This window comes from Hippocampus guttulatus, chromosome 7 (assembly GCF_054856545.1).
Source record: "Hippocampus guttulatus isolate MCC_2025c chromosome 7, RoL_Hgut_1.0, whole genome shotgun sequence".
NCBI classification, from domain to species: domain Eukaryota; kingdom Metazoa; phylum Chordata; class Actinopteri; order Syngnathiformes; family Syngnathidae; genus Hippocampus; species Hippocampus guttulatus.
The window spans coordinates 13,366,322-13,388,630 of record NC_141267.1 but is presented as its reverse complement, the minus strand read 5'-3'; the positions used below and the strand labels follow the sequence as shown (position 1 = coordinate 13,388,630).

The 22,309-nt window shown below is 40.6% G+C and overlaps 1 protein-coding gene and 4 non-coding genes across 5 annotated transcripts in view; 1 reads left to right on the top strand and 4 right to left on the bottom strand.

Annotated features, from left to right (window-relative positions):
- The window catches only part of xpr1a (xenotropic and polytropic retrovirus receptor 1a), a 56,733-nt gene extending 37,957 nt beyond the window's left edge, over positions 1-18,776 (top strand). The window contains exons 5-15 of the mRNA XM_086114911.1: positions 715-864; positions 936-1,019; positions 1,960-2,041; positions 2,155-2,342; positions 2,428-2,607; positions 6,334-6,502; positions 7,661-7,861; positions 13,437-13,603; positions 15,314-15,453; positions 15,559-15,780; positions 15,866-18,776. Coding sequence (XP_085971037.1) covers positions 715-864; positions 936-1,019; positions 1,960-2,041; positions 2,155-2,342; positions 2,428-2,607; positions 6,334-6,502; positions 7,661-7,861; positions 13,437-13,603; positions 15,314-15,453; positions 15,559-15,780; positions 15,866-15,923 — 1,641 coding nt within the window. The 3' untranslated portion in view covers positions 15,924-18,776. The remainder of the gene's footprint in view (positions 1-714; positions 865-935; positions 1,020-1,959; positions 2,042-2,154; positions 2,343-2,427; positions 2,608-6,333; positions 6,503-7,660; positions 7,862-13,436; positions 13,604-15,313; positions 15,454-15,558; positions 15,781-15,865) is intronic.
- Positions 18,777-19,290: 514 nt separating this feature from the next.
- On the bottom strand, positions 19,291-19,404 carry LOC147202346 (U5 spliceosomal RNA). The gene has a single exon (XR_015101497.1). It is a non-coding gene; the product is annotated as a U5 spliceosomal RNA (small nuclear RNA).
- A 593-nt stretch (positions 19,405-19,997) lies between these two features.
- LOC147202345 (U5 spliceosomal RNA) lies at positions 19,998-20,112 on the bottom strand. The gene has a single exon (XR_015101506.1). It is a non-coding gene; the product is annotated as a U5 spliceosomal RNA (small nuclear RNA).
- Positions 20,113-20,653: 541 nt separating this feature from the next.
- On the bottom strand, positions 20,654-20,767 carry LOC147202344 (U5 spliceosomal RNA). The gene has a single exon (XR_015101500.1). It is a non-coding gene; the product is annotated as a U5 spliceosomal RNA (small nuclear RNA).
- A 951-nt stretch (positions 20,768-21,718) lies between these two features.
- Positions 21,719-21,933, bottom strand: LOC147202343 (small nucleolar RNA U3). Its single transcript, XR_015101505.1, has one exon. It is a non-coding gene; the product is annotated as a small nucleolar RNA U3 (small nucleolar RNA).
- Positions 21,934-22,309: the final 376 nt, after the last annotated feature.

The following is a 22,309-nucleotide window of genomic DNA, read 5'->3' as shown; positions in this document are numbered from 1 at the left end:
TGTGTTAAAAATGACAGAATTTGGTTCAAAAAAAAAAAAAACATCCCAATCGTCGAACATGGTGGCAATTTCATCTTCTGGGGCTGCTTGACCGCTTCAGACCCTGGACGACTTGCTGAGGTCTGGCCATCAGTTTGTGCTTTTCAACTTTTGGATTATACAGCCGGACAATGATTCAGAACATGCCAGCAATAAATGGCTAAACAAAAAATATATATATTCGGTTTTGGCATAGCATCATCAATGTCCGGATTTAAATGCAATTGCACCGTCCTTAAACCCGGTTCATGCGTGAAAACCCTTCAAATGACTGAGTGAAAACAATTCTACAAAGAGTGGGCCAAAATTCCTCCACGCTCTGGTGAAAGACTCATCTCCAGAAATTGCAAACTCTTTTAATTTCAGTTCCTGCTGCCAAGAGTGGCAATAACGCTTCACGGGCCAATTACTTTTTTATACGATTTTTTTTCCACTTGATAAATAATATTCTCTGTATTTTATATTCACTTTTGTTGTCTTTGTGAGAATGTTCTCAAACATTAAATAATAATAAATATGCCAACAAGAAAGAAAAGAAAATGAACACGGACAATGCTACCGCCTCCTGGAACAGAATAATACTGGGATTATATATTCAATATCCAATCAAATCCAAAATCAAAACTGCAGTGGATTGGGATTTGATTTCAACAGTGCCTCTTTTGGTGTCCACAGAATTTGAATTTCACCGGTTTCCGTAAGATCCTGAAGAAACATGACAAGATTCTGGATACGTGCCGCGGGGCCGACTGGCGTGTGGCTCACGTGGAAGTGGCGCCCTTCTACACTTGCAAGAAGATCACGCAGCTCATCACGGAGACTGAGGTGCGCAACATACGCGCGGTTTGACGTGCATAAACGTGCATGGAGGCTTTGATTCGTGTTTGTGCATCCAGACGTTGGTGACCACAGAGCTGGAGGGAGGAGATCGTCAGCGGGCGATGAAGAGGTTACGCGTTCCTCCGCTGGGGGCCGCTCAGGTCAGAATTGCAGCACAATCGCACGAGCAAGACCTTTTCGACATTTGCGTTTATGATTAGAAAATCGTAATTGTGCTTGCGAAGGGAAATAAGAATAAGAAAACCTTTATTCGTCTCACAATGGAGAAATTCCCAATTTTCAGCAGCAAAATTATGAAAGGAAGAAAGTCAAAGAACAAAAAGTAAAGGAGCTGCTGTAAAGGCAGCCACTCTCGCTACCTCAGCAGTGCACCTTAAACAAGCTGATTCATTGCCTATTTTTAAATTGTTTTGTTGTGATTGTTTTGTTTCATTCCTTTCTTCTGTTTTTGAAGGTTGTCTTATCTTTGTTAGTTTAGCTGTTGATGTGTGTCGTTTCCTTTGCCGTTTTATTTTCTTAGTTTGTTTTATACTTTACAGCACTTTGAACAACTGTGTCATTCTTAAAGCGCACTGCAAGTCATGTTAGATTGGCCTGGAAAGACTTTTTTCATCTTTTATAACACAATAAATACACAGTATTCAAGATATTAGGAGCGGGATGTCTGACGGGTCACCAGGCGGCGATTTTGTCGATGAAAAACGGAGAACAAGGGGTAGGAAGAAGAGTGGCGTTATGGACACATTTTGGGAGCTGGGAAGAAATACTTCAGCACATACATACACAGTAGCCGTAATATACAGTACACTCATTTTATGTCTTTTCAAATCTCTGCAATAATGCCCCTGTTTTCTATATTTTTGTAAAAGAGTAAAGCAAATTAAAAATCCTAATATATTAGAACGATAACAGGATGACAAATTAATTTGAATACTGCCCTACTTGAAATGTTGAAAAGAAATAAAGATAACCTATTTGTAAACGAAACAAAATGGACAGATACTTCATGGGAAACGCAGTCATCTTATTTTATTTTTTTTTTTGGGGGGGGGAAACTAATGTCCACCCGTTTCGCTTCAGCCTGCTTTGGCCTGGACGACCTTCCGTGTGGGTCTTTACTGTGGCATCTTCATCATCCTCGCCATCGCCTTTGTCCTAACAGGTAACTCTCACCCACCCTCCATTTTCTGCCATAGTTGTTGAATGTCCAAGACTTTTTAAAAAAACGTTTTTTTAATTGCCTCTCCTCAACTTGTTGTTTTGTATGTTTTCCAGGCGCAGTGTTCATCCGCTATGAGAACGTATGGCCTCTGGTGCGGATCTACCGGGGCGGGTTTCTCTTGATCCAGTTCCTGTTCCTGCTGGGCATTAACACCTACGGTTGGAGACAGGCGGGAGTCAACCACGTGCTCATCTTTGAGATCAATCCTCGCAACAACCTCTCACACCAGCACCTCTTTGAGGTTAGAATGCGACATGCCGAGATTAAAGCGATATGATGGCTCATAATTATTGCGCGTTCAACGTTGTTCCTTTTCTGTTTTGCAGATCGCTGGGTTCCTCGGCGTGTTATGGTGTCTCAGCATCCTGTCGTGTCTGTACTCAGAGTACCTCTACTTCCCCATGCAAATCAACCCTCTCGTCCTCTACGGCTTCATGCTGCTCTTCCTCATCAACCCCTTCAAGACATGCTACTACAAGTCGCGCTTCTGGCTGCTCAAGCTGTTGGTCAGTACACCTTCAACCTCCATTTGACAAAGAAACGACTCACTTGAATTTTGATCCGGATGGTTTGACTCCTCGAATTGTTTTACTTTTGAGGAGGCATTTTGCAGCCAATCCGATGATGGAAAAATGTTGAGGATCAGCGCTACGGCCCCCGTGAGGACGAATTTGAAATGTGATTGATTTAAGAAATATTGCTAGTATGGTTCAAATTACACCAACCAGGACTATTGATTCTGAAGGCCCGAGGCAGATTAAATTGATATTGTCGTACACAGGCTGGAATATGATTGGTCAAAGAAAATCTAACATCCGCAAACACGATTAGAAGTGCAGCTCAGATAAATGCAACAAAACAAAGAGAAAAATAAACTGATGGGGATAAATCAATGGAATTCCGTGAAACAAATATTAGAATTGGCTATCAGATGAATGCTTCAGATTTTTTCTAAGCATCAAATAATCTCATTTTTATTGTGCATTTACCTTTAGAGCACTTGGTTTTCAGCCATTCATGCATTGAATACCACTTCACTTAACATAATTAGAAATACATATACAGACGCAAATAAAGGCAGATTAATTTTCCCTTTTGCCAACATGAATAGATTTATTTTCTGAATTGTCCTGAATTTCTCTGTGTTCAATTTTAGTGAGTTCAATTTTAACGACAAAATTCAGGCGTACGTCGATGTGGCTGTCGATGAAATTGGAAAATTTGACGTTGGTTCATATTAAGATTTGTTGGCCTTGGTAAAGGTTGAACGGATGACATTCCACTTGTTGCCAATGTTGGTTCCGCTTTGAAAAAGAACTTTCGGTATGCACGTTTTCTTTAGATTTTCTTGTCTTGTGTGATTGCCACAGTTCTAGTGTACGCGTGTGTGGGTGTACCTTTATGTGCATGTGCGTGTGTGCGCATCTGTGACACAAAGATGAGTACTGTGTCCAATTCCGATTGTATCTCAAGACTTATTTCAACAAAACCCGCCCTGCTTTGCTTTGCTCTTTGTCTGAGCTGCGCTAAATGGCCACCGTGTGCTCATGTGTATGTTTTATCTGTGCGTGCAAGAGTGTGTGTACGTGTGTCTGTGTGTTGGGGTATAATAGAATGTATTCTCATCCCAGGGGAGGTGAACGCTGTGACTGTGCAATCATTACCGGCATAGATCCATCAGTATGCTGAATCTGTGAGCTCCTCTTCTCCCCCCCCAGCTTCTCCCCCAGCAGGAGCCCCCTTCACCCTTCCTCATACGCTTGCCCTTTGCTGCAAGTCTCCCCGCGCTCTTCCGACGTGGTTATAGCGAGCTAATCATCTGCAATCTCAATTTCTTCTGCATGATCATACCAAGGCACATGCGGTTTGAGGACTTTTGAATTCCACAATGTCCGTCAGATGCTTGCGATGGCGTATTATTAAGAGTCACGTGATCACAACAAACATCGTTAGAGTGTGTTCATCGAAGCCAAGTGTGAACCTGTCTGACAACAAGACGAGGCAGAGGACAAATATTTCATCAGGAGACAAACTGCTGCTAGATTATTATTGTTTGCTAAGGCAATGAACTGCTGGCAGCCTTGAGAGGCGCACACACAGAGGATTGGCTCGATCAATACAGACTGTGATTGACAGGGTATATCGCTTATGTATTCTTTGACATTTTCACTGTGTCCGTGCAAGCCCGCGTCAATGGTGTATGTCGATTGTGTGCATGCTAGATTTGAGGGTGTAAAGTACATTGTCGCAACTAAATGTCACGTGTAGCCTGAGGCTGGAAACGAACAGAGGGTTGAAGCATTTTTACAAAAGGTTTTCCAAAATTCGCCTCCGGCTAAAGTCGGGTGGCAAATACACTCACCACCTGGACACAACAGTCGGTCCACATGATTGAAAAACAATTCGGATCCAGTACAAAAAGTTCCTCGTTGTTAATTGAGCAATCTGGGTTGTAATTATTTCGGTGTTGTCGAATCACATTATAACAATACGGTTAACGCTTTGCAATTAGCAAGGATCCGGGACCAAGCCCATATGACAAAATTAGCAAATAATGAGCCCCCCTACACACACACACACACATAAATAGATAATTGCCCATATACAATACAATACATGCTGATTTATATAGTGCTTTCACAACAGCGGCAGCTGTAACAAAGCGCTTAACAAAACAGTTAACATAAAGTAAAATAATAAACACAACACATAACATAAAACACGGACAGTCGTGCAGTCCTAACCACTTTTCCCCTCACACGCTTTGTTATTTGAAGCAGTTTGAGATGAAAGAGGAGAGAATCAAACAGCGCCGACATCTCCACTGAACAAAACGGGGCTGTAAAAAATGCTGCCCATTACAGGCGCAAAAAACACAAGCGCCCCGGGGCCGTCCAGCACCAACAGTCAATGGCGCCAACATTCCTCCCAATCAAAATCTGTGCTGGTACAGGCGTGCTGCCGAGAAGGCGCAACCACCAAGCACAGATTCTTCTCCTTTGACGAATGTTTTACTAATTTAACCCATAAACATACACTCAAGTACCCAAAAACATTTTCATATCATTTAAAACTCACTTTACATTACCCTTAAAATGTAATGACCTACAGATTATATAATTTCTGAAAAGAAATGCCCCAAATCTGCTCATCTTCACGAATATAAATAAGAATGCCAATTACTGTACTACTATCCTATTCGCCATATTATTACATTTTTACTTAATGATAAATAGACGCCGTCATCTCATCTTGTCACGCACCCTGTAACATGTTAACATGATAAACTGTCCACTGGAGTGACCGCTGTCCCTCAAAGGGTTAATACCTAATGAACAGTTTATCACCAAAAGACAATCTTTACTTGAGTGCTTAGGGCCTGATTTGCTCACGCTCGAAATCGCATGCGCTAAATTGCGATTCACTCGAACTGCCTGCACTGGTTGGCGAGAGGTGGAAAAGTGATGAAGACCAAAATGGTTTGGGTTTTTTTTTTAACGGTTTTGCCCTTCAGGTTTCTGGAATGGAAAGTTTGAGAACGCGAATGAAGTGATGGAATCGGAAGTGGAAAATATTGCTGAGTTACAGGAAAGAAAATTTGTGCTCTGCTTATTTGGGGGTTTTGTTTGACCAAACTCACCCCTTCTGTGTTTGAATGAGATGTATCTCTCCCTCTTGCGTAGTATTTGTTTTTAAAACTTGGGACGGCACAGTAACTTGAAACTTGCACAGCAATCAAATGTCGTCCAACTGACACAAATTCATCCTCATTTAGCACGTCCCGTGGCATGCTAATGAGGCATTTTGCCATGTGCGTGCTGCAAACCATTACGTGCGGTTGTTAACTGCTTAGCGCACTCTTAACGGCAAACAATTATGCGCTGATTCATTGTCGACGGTCCCAAATTGCTGTTTAACTTCCCCGCAATGGGATGACAATTATATATCTCCTAAGTAGCTCAACGGAGTAATTGAGCTCCTCATGCAGCGTCGTCCTACAGCATTGCTTCACAACTCAAATAATAAATCTATTGTTGAATACCTCTGTGGCTGCAACAAATTTACCATTATCATCTTTACAAAGGCCTTATTAATTATTTCTATACAGTTCTTGCATTTGGATCCTGTTGGATTGTGATGGTGTACCTAATGAAGTGTCACGTGGGTGTTTGTCAAACAACGATCTGAAGCTGTGGCTGGAGAATCTTTGCCGTCATCATGTGTGTTTCCAGTTCCGAGTGTTTACGGCACCGTTTCACCGAGTGGAGTTTGCCGACTTCTGGCTGGCCGATCAGCTCAACTCGCTGGTGGTGGTCTTGATGGACCTGGAGTATCTCATCTGCTTCTACATCTTTGAGCTGCAGTGGGGCAACAGCAAAGGCCTGTTGCCCAAAATAAACGGTGCCTCGTTCATTCTTTCTTTGTCTAACCTGATTACATCTCAATCCTGTTGATGGGTTCTTTGTCACAAGGTACCGGTGGTTGCGGGTTGTGTTTGAGCTGTCCGTTGTGTAAATATAAGACGATTCCAAAGCATTCCCATCTCCTGTTCTGAAAAAAGTCTGTCTATCCACACCTTCAGGCAATTCATCCCTAAATTGTAACGGCTTCTTTATAAGTTCCTTACTGTACGTAACAATAATCATGCTCATCTGTCAGAAAAGGTGACAATAACTTTTAATTTAAAAGGCATTTAAAAAAATAAAATTTCATGAAAATTATTCTTTAAGCACGTATCTTATTTAGTACAGTGGTAACTTAAAATACTTTTATTTCAAATTATCTTTCCTCATTGACATGAATTGAAAAGACGTTAATCCGTTCCAGCCTCTCCCAAAAAATGTTTTTAAATTTGTTTTTGATGAGAAAAATCACACTCTCTTTATACTTTATTAAAAAACTACAGAATTACATATAATGTAAATAAACTTTATTTGTATTTTTATATGCAGATACACAAGAAGCTGGTCAATATTCCTCATTAAGCCACTGTAATATCAGTTGTTCTTCACAGAGGATGAAGAATATATGCCTGAGAGCATTGTTACATTTTCTTCCCGCATGTGTTGCTCCACCGTTTATGTCAAATATGTTGCTTAAAGGGTTAGAACACTGCAACACCAATGCTATTCGTTAGCCCGCCTATGGTGTTTCACATTGTTTGTTAGCATTAAGTAAAACGGACTGTATTCAGGCAAAGCCATTTCGTTTTTAAACACAGTGCGTAATTCTGTTTTATTTTTAGTTAGACAGAAAAATCTATATTCGAGTGGTAAAACAAAAACATTTTTGGTTAATTGCTATCAGCCAAACCTTTATCAGAAATAAATGGAAGGTGTTTCTTTAAAATTATCAATATATATATAATAGTATAAATGTTATTGTTTTGAATTGCTCATGGTATCGGCTACTTGGTATTGGTGTCAATGAGGACTCAAAAGTTGAGCCTTCGCACTGGTATCGGTCTGGAAAAAGTGGTATCGAACATCCCTTATAATATTGGAGGCTGTCAATCAAATGGCAAAGAGAAGTGGCTCAACTCATGTGTTTCCCTTGCAGACTCGAGTAGCTACGTGTGCCACAGCTACTCGTACGGCCTGCGCGCCATCATCCAGTGTCTGCCCGCCTGGCTGCGTTTCATCCAATGCCTCAGGCGTTACCGAGACACTAAGAGGGCCTTCCCCCACCTTGTGAATGCTGGCAAATATTCCACCACCTTCTTTGTGGTCACATTCGCCGCACTCTATGCCACACACAGAGGTAACGCGCACACACAAGCACGCACACACTATACGGGTCATACACTGCAACCATTTGCTCAGAAGAAGCGAGAGTCTATCATCTCAAGCAGCCATGTTGGCCTCAAGGAAGAATAAAAGCACACAGGATTTGTATTGAGGTGTGTGTGTGTGTGTGGGAAGCAAAGGTGACCTTGAGCATTTGACTGCCAGAAGTTGGCCTTCGTTTGGCTGCCAGTGCCGCCAGCTGTACATTATAGAAATGGAAAAGCTTTGTCAAAGGCATCCATGGGTAAACAAGGTGTTGATCTCTGTGTTCAATGTGAGGGTCACGCAGGTTAGAGAAACAAAAAGACAGATGACTGGAAAGAAAAAAACAAAACAACATTGACAGGATGAAAATGGGACGGTTTGTGGTACATTAAAAATCAAGTCGCTTTCAAGCTCGTAATCAGCCTGCAATTACAGTATTCTCATCAACAAGGCCAATCGCAAAGGAGTTCATGCTTAAAGACCATAAAAAGCTTCTCTTCGGCGCTTTGTGTTCAGATAGTCCATCAGACATTCTGGTGCGCTTCGCTCATCTCAAAGCATCCTCTTTTCCCCCCTCTTCCACTCAGATGTCAGTTTATAGATTTTTTTTTCCAGGCCAAGTCCAGCGCTTCCTCTTTCAAACAAATGTGATTTCCCGCTTTATTTTCCGTTTATGTATCCGTTTACCATTACATTAGATACACCTGCAAATTCTGCCTTTACAAAGATGATAACATTTAGGTTGATGTTCTCTAAGGGAAATCGACTGATTGAAAGAAAAAATTTATGTAGCCAGTGGAAATTTAGGCCCACCATACACCGACCGACGGGATGCACTAAAATACACTCGGTGGCTCACACCAGCACACCAGCCGATGGACCCTCATTCAATATCAACTCACCGCAACAGAAAAACTGTGACACTTGTGTTCTTGTTGGGAAGCAATATTCTGAGGCGCCACTTATACTACATGGAAGTGGATTGCCCCGGCTGCCCCCACTGTAGTTACATTCTGATCATACGAAGACAGCAACCGGGCGAGTCTTGGACATTTTTCAAGGCTGATGGCTCCGTTTGTTGACAACAGAGACTCTCCACACTTTGCTTTTTCAGCCGCAGGTACTCATGATATTGTAGATATAGTGAGCTATTATTATTGCAAAATTTTTTGTTACAGCTCGTGAGACCACATTGGCATTATTGTTGGGCATTTGTGAGTGGCACCCATTATTCATCCTTTCTGTAACGCTTATCCTCATAAGGGTTGCATGATATCCATTTTTGGCTGAACTGCACCGCATCATACTCAGAGCTGTTTCTAATATTATGCTTTAATTCCTCCGATGTGGAACCCCTGGCAGGGAGGAAGACATTGAGACAGGCTACTAGGTACCAAGCACGCCCATTAAGTCACATCCTCCTCCTTCCTCTGCTCTGAAGGCCGCTGACAAATGGCCTCCCTTCATATCTTATTCTCTATGAAGCTGTCTTTCATCCCACCTAATCGTGGAGGCACGGACCTCAGGCCTGTTTATTGATGGAGGATGGTGCGAAATTGAACACTTGCACACATGCCGTGTAAATATTTGATGTTAGTTAGGTCTTGCACCCCCCAAAAAAAAAAAAAAAACACTTAAGTAATATGCAGTCTTGGAGAGGGCTTATTTAAGCGGTTACTACAGTGGACAGATTATCAGGTGACAGGTTATCATTATTTGTGCATTAAAGGGTGAACAATATGTTTATTATTGTGGTTTTTGTTTGCAGTGGCAGCGCTACGGTTTAGCATCATATTGAGAGCTGGTTGTAAATATTAGTTTCTGGACCAGTTAAACAACATTTGTCCTATTTCTATATGTGCAGGTGTTTGTAGGTGTACCTAAGTGACTGAAATGTAAATGATGGCTGTCGTTTCTTCGGACTGAATGAAATCAGCAACTTCTGTTGGAGAAGGCCGGGGGCCGGAGTTTAATTCATATCGTGAGGTGTCACTGTTTATTTCATATCAGCTTGTTTGTGAGGATGTATCGCTATCTTCGCCAAAGCCATCACGGGCGGTGGCGCGCGGATGGTGTTTGTGTGTGACCTCGGTGCCTCACTCCTTCCTGGAATGGCTCGTTTTTATCTCCGGGAAAACATCGAAGGACAAATACAATAAATTATAGTCTCTGTGTTAAATGAGATAAACGTTCAAGTCAGTGCTCTGAGTATTGAGGTTGACCCATTTTATGAAACGCTGCTCTTGCAAAGTGCTCACAAGCCTTTAACCACGTACATGCTGGATGAATTTAAACGAAATCATTTCAAATAGAAAATGAACCCTGTCATGCACACCAAATCATGAAGAACGTTTAACCTGATAACCTGATAAGCGGTCCAATGTAGTAACTGCTGTCCTTGAAAGGCTTAAAAAAGATGGTTTTAAAAAATGACATTTAATTACAGCTCTTATATTTACGGGTTCTATTATGTGACCCAGGATGCTGCACGCAAGGGCAGATTTTTACAACATGTATCCATATGCCAACAAGCTTGTCCCCTTGTGATATAAGTGAGACATCATGCGTCACAAACAAAATGCAGAAGTTGCTGTCAGTGTGACGCAAATATTTTGAAACATTCAGCTGTCTTTAAGGTCAGCCAGACGGGAAACAAACTTCCCGAAACCAGACAAGTACAGAACTTTTTTCAATAAGTATTTAGTGTTTTTCTATTCTTTTGCATTCAATCACAGGTGTCGAAAACTCAAGGACTGTGGGCCAGATGTGGCCCGCCACATCATTTTAAGTGGCCCGCGAAAGCAAATCAAAGATGACAACTTCCATGATGTTGGCTAAAATCTGTCCCAAAATTTCACATTTTCACACATAATAAATCAGTGACATATTGTAAGCATTTTCTTGTCGCCAAATCCCTCATTAAAGTTACTTAAACAATAATTGAATAAAACGTTATTCTTGACTTCTTTATATAATTCAATCATAACGGCCCTCCAAGGGAAACAGTAATTATAATGTGGCCCGTGGCAAAAATGAGTTTGACACCCCTGTATTAAACGATTTGTAACATTTCAGTTTCAGAGACGGTGCTTCTTATAAACTTGACATCTCTTCTTCATATTATATGAGACCATTTTTATCAAATGTGCTGTTAAATAGGAGAGGAGGAAGAGAGGCCCGAGATTGAACTCGAATAGCAACGGGGCCGGAGCTGACAGCTTTTATGACTTCATTTATTGCGCTGCGCCCTAGTCAGTGATGAGGCGAGAACGTGAAACGGCACACGCAAACGCATGTTAACCAATCAAGATGAAAGATGCTTTAACCGAGCGCTGATAAGGCTGAGCACGGTCTGGCTGCAGTTAATAATCCAAAGCCACACTTCGCCCATCAAGATCTTTTATGTTCCTCTCAGTAATCTACGCACATAATGCTTTGCGGGAAAGTATCCGAATTAATAAATTTGCTTTCCTGTGGTACGTGCGGTTTTTAATTGTTTGGGTGATCGTCATAGAAACAGACGACTCCATCAGTGGTGACAGATTGATGCTGTGAAGTTGCTGAGTTGGAACTGTGTGCGCGTGTCACAGACTGATACGCTTTTGTCACGGAGGAACCATTGTCACGTCAGCTGTGCTCACACCCAGACGATCTGGTGGTGCCGAGCGCAAGTGACAACCGTGGCACATTAACGTGTTGTGTAACATCATCGGGTGTGCGGCGGGTAGCGTGCCAATTTTGCTGTTTGTTTGAAATATATTATTGACAGTGTTCCCTTGACGAATTGTGATTGGCTACTCACAAATTTACCGAACCGCAGAAAAAAAAATACCTACAGTATTTTTTATTTTGTTTTATTTTTTGCTGTTTCAGAAATGCCCTAAAATGCCACAAGATGGCACCAAAGCCATTTCTAATTGTAAAGTAGTGCTTTTGGTTCATCATGAGGCATTTTGGTTGCCAAGAAACTATTTTGAAGTGAGAGGAGGAATTTCTAGTAGACTGTCAAAAGCCATACCTCACAAAAGAAGTGCTTTGCTCTTTGATCCGGGGCATCTATCGGCAATTCTAAACCTTTATAGGGGATGTTGAGTATTTGCACGACATTTCTGTTTGCAACAATAATGTATCTTTTTTTTATCTATCTATGATGGCAACATATAGTGACAAGCAGAACAATTAAATGCACTTCCACTAGATTGCAAATAGTACTTGTGCTATTCATACAATTAATTTATGTCTGTTGTATACCTGTTGTGAAATTTTTGTTTGTTGATGAGAGAGAGAGAGAGAGAGAGAGAGAGAGAGAGAGAGAGAGAGAGAGAGAGAGAGAGAGAGAGAGAGAGAGAGAGATTTAAATCCTAAAACGTAAAGCCACACTGTTCTAGTTCCAATCTGTAGATTGCAGCTCCGAGTGTTGTCATGGGCAATTCATTAGCTAAACTTGCACAATTTGATGAGATCCAATGTCAGAGGTTATTAAAAAAAGAAATATCTACTTTTACAAAGATCATGACGGTACATTTCATTTTAAAAGACACTGTCAGAGAAGTATTCATCCTGCAACGTTGATTATTTTGGTGCCGCAGACCTGAACATCATAGCGAGATACGTTTTTATTATTTTTACTATTCCATACGAGATAAATCTGCCAGTATATCAAGTACACGTCTCAGAATGTCAAATCATTCATAACAAATGTTAATAGGGCTGACAAAACGTGTCAAATATGGAAGGCTGAAGTTCGTTTTATGTGTCTCTTATGGGTGGACATGTATGCCTTCTTCCTGCTCGGGAGAGCTTCTGCGCGGTATTGATGATATGCTGGCGCCCTCTACTGGTGAGAAGTTGTTTCTTGCCGATTTGGGGAAAAAGCGGCAGAAATTGGACAAAACTACGATACTAGATCGAGAGTCAAAAGTTGGGCAAAATTATCTCATTGAGGCCAAATTGTGATTCTTCGGGTTCAATTCGGGGCCAATTCAATGCTTCCAACTTTGTGGGAACAATTTCTGGGAAACGCTGTCCTGTTCCAGCACGATTGCAAGGTTTGTTTGTTTGTTTGTTTGTTTGTTTATTGAACATAAAACATATATACAGTAATAATTTGACAGAAAATAAGGTAGAGTAAAGTAAAAAGAAGTAAAATAAAGTAAAAAGAAAGAAATCAATCTTCATTCAACACAGTTATTATGTTCAAGGGAGTAGGAAGAAGTAAAAAACGTATCTAGTCCTACCCCGTTATGTGATTGTATCTAATAAATCATTTTTATATCAATCAGAAAAGAAAAAAGTAAGAAGAAAGAAGTCTCAATTAAGGCTCATACTTTACCCTTAACCGTGATATTTTTACAACTTTTGGTTAAGGTGAAGTTTGATGTGGAAGAAACGCATCAAACACCTTCAAGATGAACTCTCCTAATGATTATTGACAATCAATTGCAAGTTACCCTCACAAAAGGGGAAATCAACTCTAGATTTTCCAAGATTTTCTCATCCTATGACGACAAATCGTTTCCATCAAACACAAAACGGATTTGTGTGCGTTTGTGTGTGTGTTCCAGAACAAGGCCACACAGACGCTGACATGTTCTTCTACCTGCTGATTGTCTTCTCCACCATAAGCTCTTTCTACACGCTGATCTGGGATCTGCGCATGGACTGGGGACTGTTTGACCGCGGGGCTGGAGAAAACACCTTCCTCAGAGAAGAGATTGTTTACCCGCACAAGGTACACCCGCCCCCAACACACACACACATACACACACAGTTAGCTTAATAGCATAATTGCCTTAGTCAGCCTAATAGCATAATTGCCTAGGTCAGTGACTAGTGGTATGCGGGCTCCTTCTTGTGGCAAAAGAATGACTGCCCCAAGTACAGACTAATTCACATTCTGCACAATGTTTTATATATATTTTTTCCATTTACATAACTTAATAATTATTTTTAAAGGGTTTTTACATGGATGCTCCCCTTTAAACAGTGGCGGGCCGTGCATTTCAACCTTAGGCCTTCAGTGACGTCACATACATTAACACAATACAGTACAGTATAGGCTCGTCTTTTTGTTTTCTGTTTGCTGAGAATTGTATTCTGACTTGTTCAATAAAGATTTTTTAAAAAGTATAGGCTCGTCAAGCAGCACTTAATTTCAGGAGCATTTAAAACCATCAAGTATGCATTCACAATTAAGAGCAGGAAACTACATTTATAGATATTGTCAAAAATAAAAAGATGATTTAAAAATACTAAATAAAATGCCACCCAAATTACGCTGTGTGATCTTAAATAAGTCTGTCCAATAAATCGCACAATGTCGCAGTTTCATATAAGACACCAACCAAACAATAGCAAAACAAACTATTCTTTGAAAATAAAGTAAACAGATCATTTGCATTTTGAGAATCGGCTACACAACAGCAAATAACTGACGAAGTTGAGCAGCTGAGATTGAACGAACTTTAGTGCACAAAGGTGACTACAATGCGCCATTAAATTGCAGGTGAGCAGATATATTTGATACATTTTTGTATCTTTGTCATTTTATTTCGTTCGCATTAATTTAATACTAACGAAATAAAATTAAAAGAAGAAATGTAAAATAGAATTCATTTACTCACCAATGTAGTGCCTGTTCACTAAGCTGCACATCTACGCGAGTGTCCCCAAACGTTTTTAAACGCACCGTAGTTTGTAAGTGCCCAGCCGTGCTCTGATGTTTCCTTGCTGCCTTGGTAAAACAACTTAAATGGGTAAATCCAGTGTGGCTCCAAACACCAAATCGGTCCGTTGCAAGCAATAGGCATTCCCAGCAGTACAATATGCAGCGTTTCTCAGAGGCTGTGAGCCACGGGTGCCGTTCATAATTGCTCGTCTGAAAATGACGGACAAACCCTTTTCCTTGCTGGGACAGGCTAGCTAGCGCAGGAGTTGGGCGACCTTTTCGCACAATATCCAGCTTTTCGTGGAAGGTCCGTCTTGAAAATTGTGTGGAAAGTAGTTCAGCAACCAGATCAACGTCTTCTTCTTCGGCCGTTTGGGGTTAAAATGCAGTGATAGCTCCCTCTAGCAGGCGCTAATCCAATCACCGAACGCGCACGTCCAGTCTCGACGTAAGGCATTCTAGTTGGCCCCGGTGCGCAGACTCGTGATCTGATTGGCTATTGCAACCTGACTGTGCCCGTTCATTTACAGCGCACAGGGGCCTGCTCTGTTTAATCTGAAGGTCCCGAGCAAATTTAATTTACCTGGCAACACAAGCTAGCTGAAATATGATTGGTTAAAAACTCTACCATAACAAATAAGTTATTTATCGAGTGGCTTTCAATGTTATTTAAAATGACATTGAAGCTATTCAAATGTAGGGAGCGGTACCTGTGCATGCCGTGATGCGTCTAATCCAATCTACACCCCACCCCTCGCCCTTTTTTTTCTGTAGGCCTATTATTACTGTGCCATTTTAGAAGATGTGATCCTGCGTTTTGCCTGGACCATCTCGCTCTGTCTGACCACCATGACCAAGATTCACTCGGTGGGCGACATTGTGGCCACCGTGCTGGCACCTCTCGAGGTCTTCAGGTGTGCTTTCTCCTTACACCCGCAGTCCTCAGTTGACAACCGTCCCCACATTGGACGTTTCCAGACTTCAAAAGTATCTCGACCACCTTCATTTATCCCTTGCAGGCGTTTCGTGTGGAATTTCTTCCGTCTGGAGAACGAGCACCTTAACAACTGCGGCGAGTTCCGCGCGGTGCGAGACATTTCGGTGGCGCCGCTCAACGCTGACGACCAGACGCTGCTGGAGCAGATGATGGACCAGGAGGACGGGGTCCGGAACCGCTCGGGCAAGAAGACCTGGAAGAGGTCCTACAGCCTCACGTTGCGGCGCCCTCTACTGTCCTCTCAGTAAGAAGACAGCACTCATGTGGCTATTATGACAGATGGCGAAATGTTAGTCGTCTTCTTTTTTTTCTTTTTTTTTTTTTTGTAGATCCAAAAAGGACACCAAGGTTCTAATTGAAGATACGGATGATGAGGCCTTCAGCTAAATCACCAGCAAGCATCAGCATTGTTCACACGCAACCACAAACACACACACACAAAGGACGGATATTCTTCAACGTTTAACCTTTCCTCTAAAACTTAAAAAAAAAAATCGGACATTTTTTTTAAAAAATGTTAATGGGCAATGAAAAGAATGGATCTCCATCTTTACTGAGATTGATCCTTTTTCATCCAAAACACAAAAACATGTTTTCCACAGTTTTGTGCATTTTTTTAGGATCTAAACAAACCCCCAAAGCAATGAGAAGAATGTATTTCCAAATGTTGTTGGTAGTTTCTGTTTTTTTTTTAATTTTACTTAAAAAACAAAAAAAGGCTGTAAATAATGCCTTTCAGTTTTTTGTGATTTCCCTCCCAAGACAGGTAATTGAAAGCATGTCCAATTTTTTTTCCAAACTGTTAAAAAGTGGAACCAATAGGAATATTTCAAAATGTAGGTTTTCTTTTTATAAAAAATAAAATAAAAGAAAAATAAGAAGAAAAAGCATGTTTTTCCAACTTTGGTGGATTTTTGTTTTAACAAAAAAATAAGAAGTGTATATTTTCAAAGCTGTGGGTTTAATTGTCATCTTAAAACTTTCAAGAATGTATAATATGTCCACATTCTGTGGGTTTTCTTTGTCGTCTTAAAAACTTAAATATTGAGGAGAATGTGTCTTTGAATGTGGTAGATATTTTTTATCTTACAAACAAAACAAAAAAATGAAAAGCATGCATCGCTAAATGTCCATTTGTTTTTAAACAGACTTTGACCAGAATGTATTTTCGCATTTGTGGATTTTTTTTTATTTAAAAAGCAAAAATACTGACAAGAATGTATTCTGACTTTTTTTTTAAATCCCCTCTTCCAAAAACACAACAAAAAAAAGACGAGAAAGCTTGTCTGTCCAAAACATTAAAGTTTTTAAGTGAAATAGAATTCCCCCAAAGCAATGCCTTTTATTTTGCTTTTATGTCACAAAACTTGGATGGAAATGTTTTTTGTGGCTTTAGTTTTTTCTGATAAAAAGAACAATCTCATACATAAAAATGGACGTTTGATTTTCATTGCTCAGTGACAAAAATCATGTACACACACTCTCTCACACACACACACATACACACACCATAATGTTGCGACACAACCCGCTGAAGCACAAACATAGTTTTAAACTTGATTTACAAAACAACATCTAACCCACCAAACTGCCATGCTTTATCCTTCTTTTCCTTCCTTCTCTCTCGCCTTTCATTTTGTTGTTGCACGGACGACGTTGCGCTTGATTTCTGATCAAGCTTACATCGACGACTGTTTACATGCCTTTTTTTGGACTACTTACAGGATCAACAGGGACAACAAAAAACAATCAAAAGACTCCATTCAAAAAAAAAGAGAATTCAGTAGAAATCCAAGGAAGGACTCTTAACATGCAGCATATCAAAACAAATCAACTGCTTTGACCTCGATGATGATTATTTTATACTCTATACTTTTTTTTTTTTTTTTGTCATTTTGTTTTGAGTTGTGAGAAAAAAATTCAACAAGTGCTGTCGCAACGCTGGAGGCACTTGCAGGAAAAGTGCATTTAATACACAAACTGCTCGGACACAAAGAGGGATGTTGCTTTGTCGTATAATACTTTGATGTGCGTTCTATACTGTATCGTCCTCGTCGAGGTTTGTGTGTGGTTTCTACTCGTGAAGTAAGTGAGCATCCACTCAATGATGTTTTTTGTAATCTTTGGATTTTTTGGACACAACGTTTCTACTCAGATTTCTTGTTGGACTCCAAACCAATCTGCATACGGAATGCTCTTATGGAATGCTGTTTGAGCATTTATTTATTCCATATCCTCGGTAGCCATCTGAAGGTCTCCGTGTACTTAGTACGCTATTTGTCCTCAATAGTAAACCATTCAGCGCACTAGTAGAATGACTCGGGCTAATGAGTAAACGATACTAGCGACCATTTTCCTACGACTGTATGACATTTCTACACAGTAGGAGGACAATGGTAGTACCAGTGGGGCAAAACCGTGCACTGGTTGATGTCGACTAGTGGACCCCAAAAGGCCAGGATGAGTGTGCAATGTGCTGATATGTGGAAGTCACACCCTCTTTTTTTTTTTTTTGTTCCTTCCCCCCTCTCAACACCCCAATACACCGGACACCCGCTTCTCCCCAACTTGATGTTTTTGGACAGAGTTGCCTTGGCTGCATGCTGCTCTTATTTCAACAATGTACATACAACTTAATTTATTGTTCCTGATGTGTATATTTATAATAGCAGCCATGATTGATGTTGCCATTTTGGACAAGCAGTATTTTGTAGCTTTGTTTGCGTGTGTTCTAATCCTTTGTATTTAAAACAAATCTGAATGTTTCATTTTTTTTCTCCAAGTGTACATTAGTGATTGTGCATGAAGCTATTGTGGCTGTGACATGAGTTGGAAGTAGATGGGCACAATTTGACCCACCGGAGTGAAGAGGAAAACAGCAGAAGAGCCCCTGGCAGCCCTCCCAACAACATGTGTTGATCGGACGCAATGTTATTTGCTTCACCCATGACGTTCAAGTGCTTCGTAGTTGTGCATCTTCCCTTGTTGTAGTTGTGTAGACTAGCTGAATGTGATGTTAAATGGATGTTCTTTGGTAAGAAACCTAGATTGTGGATAAATGTGATTCTAAAGATGAAAAGAAAAAGAGAATGTCTCCTTGTAGATCATCCTCCTTTCAATTGAGTAGTTTGTACATGTTGAGTGTATAACACTGTTCTCTCGATTACGTCTTTGTAGTTCTGTACACACTTTGGTGATCCTGTCATATCTGGGTTTTATAAACCATTATTTTCAAAGCTCGCTCTGCCTCGTCACTTGTTTTCTTGTGGAAACACGTTTACCGAACTGCAGAGTGTACTAGGCTTTTTTTGGGGTTTGAGGGGCAAGTGTATTTTTTATGTAATTGTGAGTTAACTCTACCTGAGGACTAAAAAGTGCTCAACGGCATCTAACAATGGCATGAATTGTTCACCTGGTTTCGTCGATGGGATAGAGTAGATGATTGATAAAGCTCTGAATACATCTACAGAGATGACAAAACGAACGACAGTGGTACTTATGCTCTCCTTTTTATTTAGCAACCACAAAATAGTTGTTCCATCTCAGTCGTCTGAGAGAGAAAATGTTAGTCATTCAGGTGTTTGGGGTTTTTTGTATGGCATCATGAAACTAAGATCACACTTTCGGCCGATTTTGATAACCGGTGATTATCTGTTAGCCGTCAGTAAGGGGAGCATGAAAGTCACATTTCAGCAAGCACAGTTTAGAAGGATTTAGTCCTGTTTTCATTGAATTTAATTTGACCAGATTAGGCAGCCCCGCTTTCGCAGAGCATCAAAAAATTGAGATAGACTCTTGTTGTTCCTCCCCACGGAAATCTTTAGTAAAAGGCGAAAGATTTATACGATTTGAAGAGAAACAAGAGTGAACTGTCGACCTGTCGACTAAACGGGCGATACCACTGCCAGCCATACCATTTTACAGGGACGGTTTTACACTGACCTTTATCATTCCACTGCAAATGATATAACCCGTGATATGTATACTGTATTGCAATACTTTCATCACATAAAGTCCGTATAAACAAATACTAAAGTGTTGGGGTATGGTTCACATCTTAATAGGAAACTTTTTTGGATAAACATGATTGTAGGTCAAGCAGCGAACACCCAGCCAATCCTCCGCACGGCCGAGTCACTTCATTCGGAAGTTACTGGGTCCAAGTTTGAAGTCAGTTGAGCTGATCGTAGGATTGTAAAAATATAAAATCTATTTTAAAATGGGAAGAACGCGAATATTCAAATCCGCTTGGGTCCAGTTGGTACTTTTTCCTGTTGAAAACTAAAGGTACGAAATCATTTTTATGCATGCCGTTGATGGCAACGCTTATATCGAGTCAATCGCAATTCTCATCGAGCGTGAAACGTCAGTTGAAAAAGACAATTTGTTGACGAAAGAGACATTCTTTGACTATTCCGCGACGTTCATCGGGATATACTATTTATTTTGACAAAGCAAAAAAGCTCCGTTTTGACAGAGCATCAAAAAAATTGAGATAGACTCTTGTTGTTTCTCCCCACGGAAATCTTTAGTAAAAGGCGAAAGATTTATACGATTTGAAGAGAAACAAGAGTGAACTGTCAACCTACCGGCTAGACGGGCGATACCATTGTGAGCCATACCATCTTACAGGAACGGTTTCACACTCAAATGTGTCACCTTTATCATTCCACTGCAAATGGTACCCCGTGATATATACATTGCTATACTTTCATCACATCGTCAGTAGAAACAAAAGTGTTGATGTATGGTTTACATCTTCATAGGAAACTTTTTAGGAAGCACATGATTGTGGGTCATGCAGTGAACATCCAGCCAATCCTCCACGCGGCCGAGTCAACTCATTTGGTAGTAACTGGATCCAAATTTGAAGTCAGTTGAGCTGATCATGGGATTGTAAATAAAATTTGAATAATTTTAAAATTGGAAAAACACGAATATTCAAAGTCAATTGAGTCGGGTTTACAATTTATTCCTGTTGAAAACTGCCTGCACAATGTGAAATTTTCGATGTCAAAGCTTAGATGGGGCCCGTGTGCTTCAATAGCGAAAGAGCACACTAAATCACCTCTCAGATTTAATAGGGAAGTATTATGATTGTATTTGACAAACAGAGAAACCCCGCTTTCGCCGGGCATCAAAAAATTGAGATAGACTCTTGTTGTTCCTCCCCACGGAAATCTTTAGTAAAAGGCGAAAGATTTATACGATTTGAAGAGAAACAAGAGTGAACTGTAGTCTTGCAGCCGAAACGGGCGATACCATTGCCAGATATACCATTTTACATGACGGTCTCACGCTCAAATGTGTCACCTTTATTTTTCCAATGCAAATGATAACCCGTGATATGTATATTGCCATACCCCCATCACATCAAGTCAGTATAAACAAATACTAACGTGATGGTGTGTGGTTTACATCTTAATAGGAAACTATTTTGGTACAGAGGATTGTGGGTAAAGAAGCGAACACTCAGCCATTCATAGGCACGGCCGAGTCACTTCATTTGAAAGTTACTACGTCCTAGTTTGAAGTCAATTGGGCTCATCGTGAGACTGAAAAAAAGAACAATTAAAAACAATGGGGAAAAACACGAATAAAATTTCACGCATGCCTTAGCATGCCAAACCTCAAAATTGGTAAAAAAATATATATCTTCATCACCGGAAATAAACATGACCCGGCAAAAAGAAGCATCACCGTAAATCATGAGAGGTGCTGTCTGAAGTTGTTTTGTTTTTTTTACTTTTCCACCATGCCACCCTTGGTATGCATACAGCCTTGGGATGACGTCGACGGGTTTTCTGTCCTATAATTGGTTGATCAAAGCAACGTGTCCTCTCAAAATGTGCAGCCAATCATATTGCAGTAGGGCGTGTCCAAATAAAGCTTTCGTGAATCACATTGAATCGCATGGTTGGAATGGAAAGGTTTGTCTTTCAAAATAAATGTTGAATATACAATAATATATTATTTGATAACTGGTAAGCAACGTTGAATAAAGAAGACGTTTCCCGCCCACGACATATAGTCATAGGGCCTCTATTCTACCATGTGATTAAGCAAAGTCAAGCTTAACGTCACGAGGAAAACAAGGAGAGCCTAGTAAGAATTTAGAATTTACTTAATTTACTTTAACTCCTTAAAAATTGAATTTGGACTTGACCTGTAAGCTTGAGCGAACTACTCTGAACATACTCCATCCCTCAATGCTCCATAAGGAGCAGCGAACGTTCATCAATGTCATAGAATTTATGAATGAATTCATTATTCTATGCCAGCTTCACGCTCAGGAAGGAGTATCGCATCTCATCATCATAGTTAGCGAGACCATTCACTTTAGAAAAACATTTCTCAAGTTAAGAACTATAGAAATGATCCCTGAAAGTATAGTCTTAACTCTTCATCGGGCGACGACGGGAAGTCATCTTTGCAAGTACTATTTTTACCCAGAGGGCAAACTTGGAGGACCTTTTGTCCAAACTCAGTACGTCACGACTAGTAGAGAGGTTCCACCACCCTTGCCATGCATACAGCCTTGGAATGACGTCGACGGTTTTTCTGTCCTATAATTGGTTGATCAAAGCAAACGACTAGTAGAGAGGTTTCACCACCCTTGGCATGCATACAGCCTTGGAATGACGTCGACGGTTTTTCTGTCCTATAATTGGTTGATCAAAGCCAACGTGTCCTCTCAATGTGCAGCCAATCATATTGCAGTGGGGCGCGTCCAAATAAAGCTTTCGTGAATCCCATTGAATCGCATGGTTGGA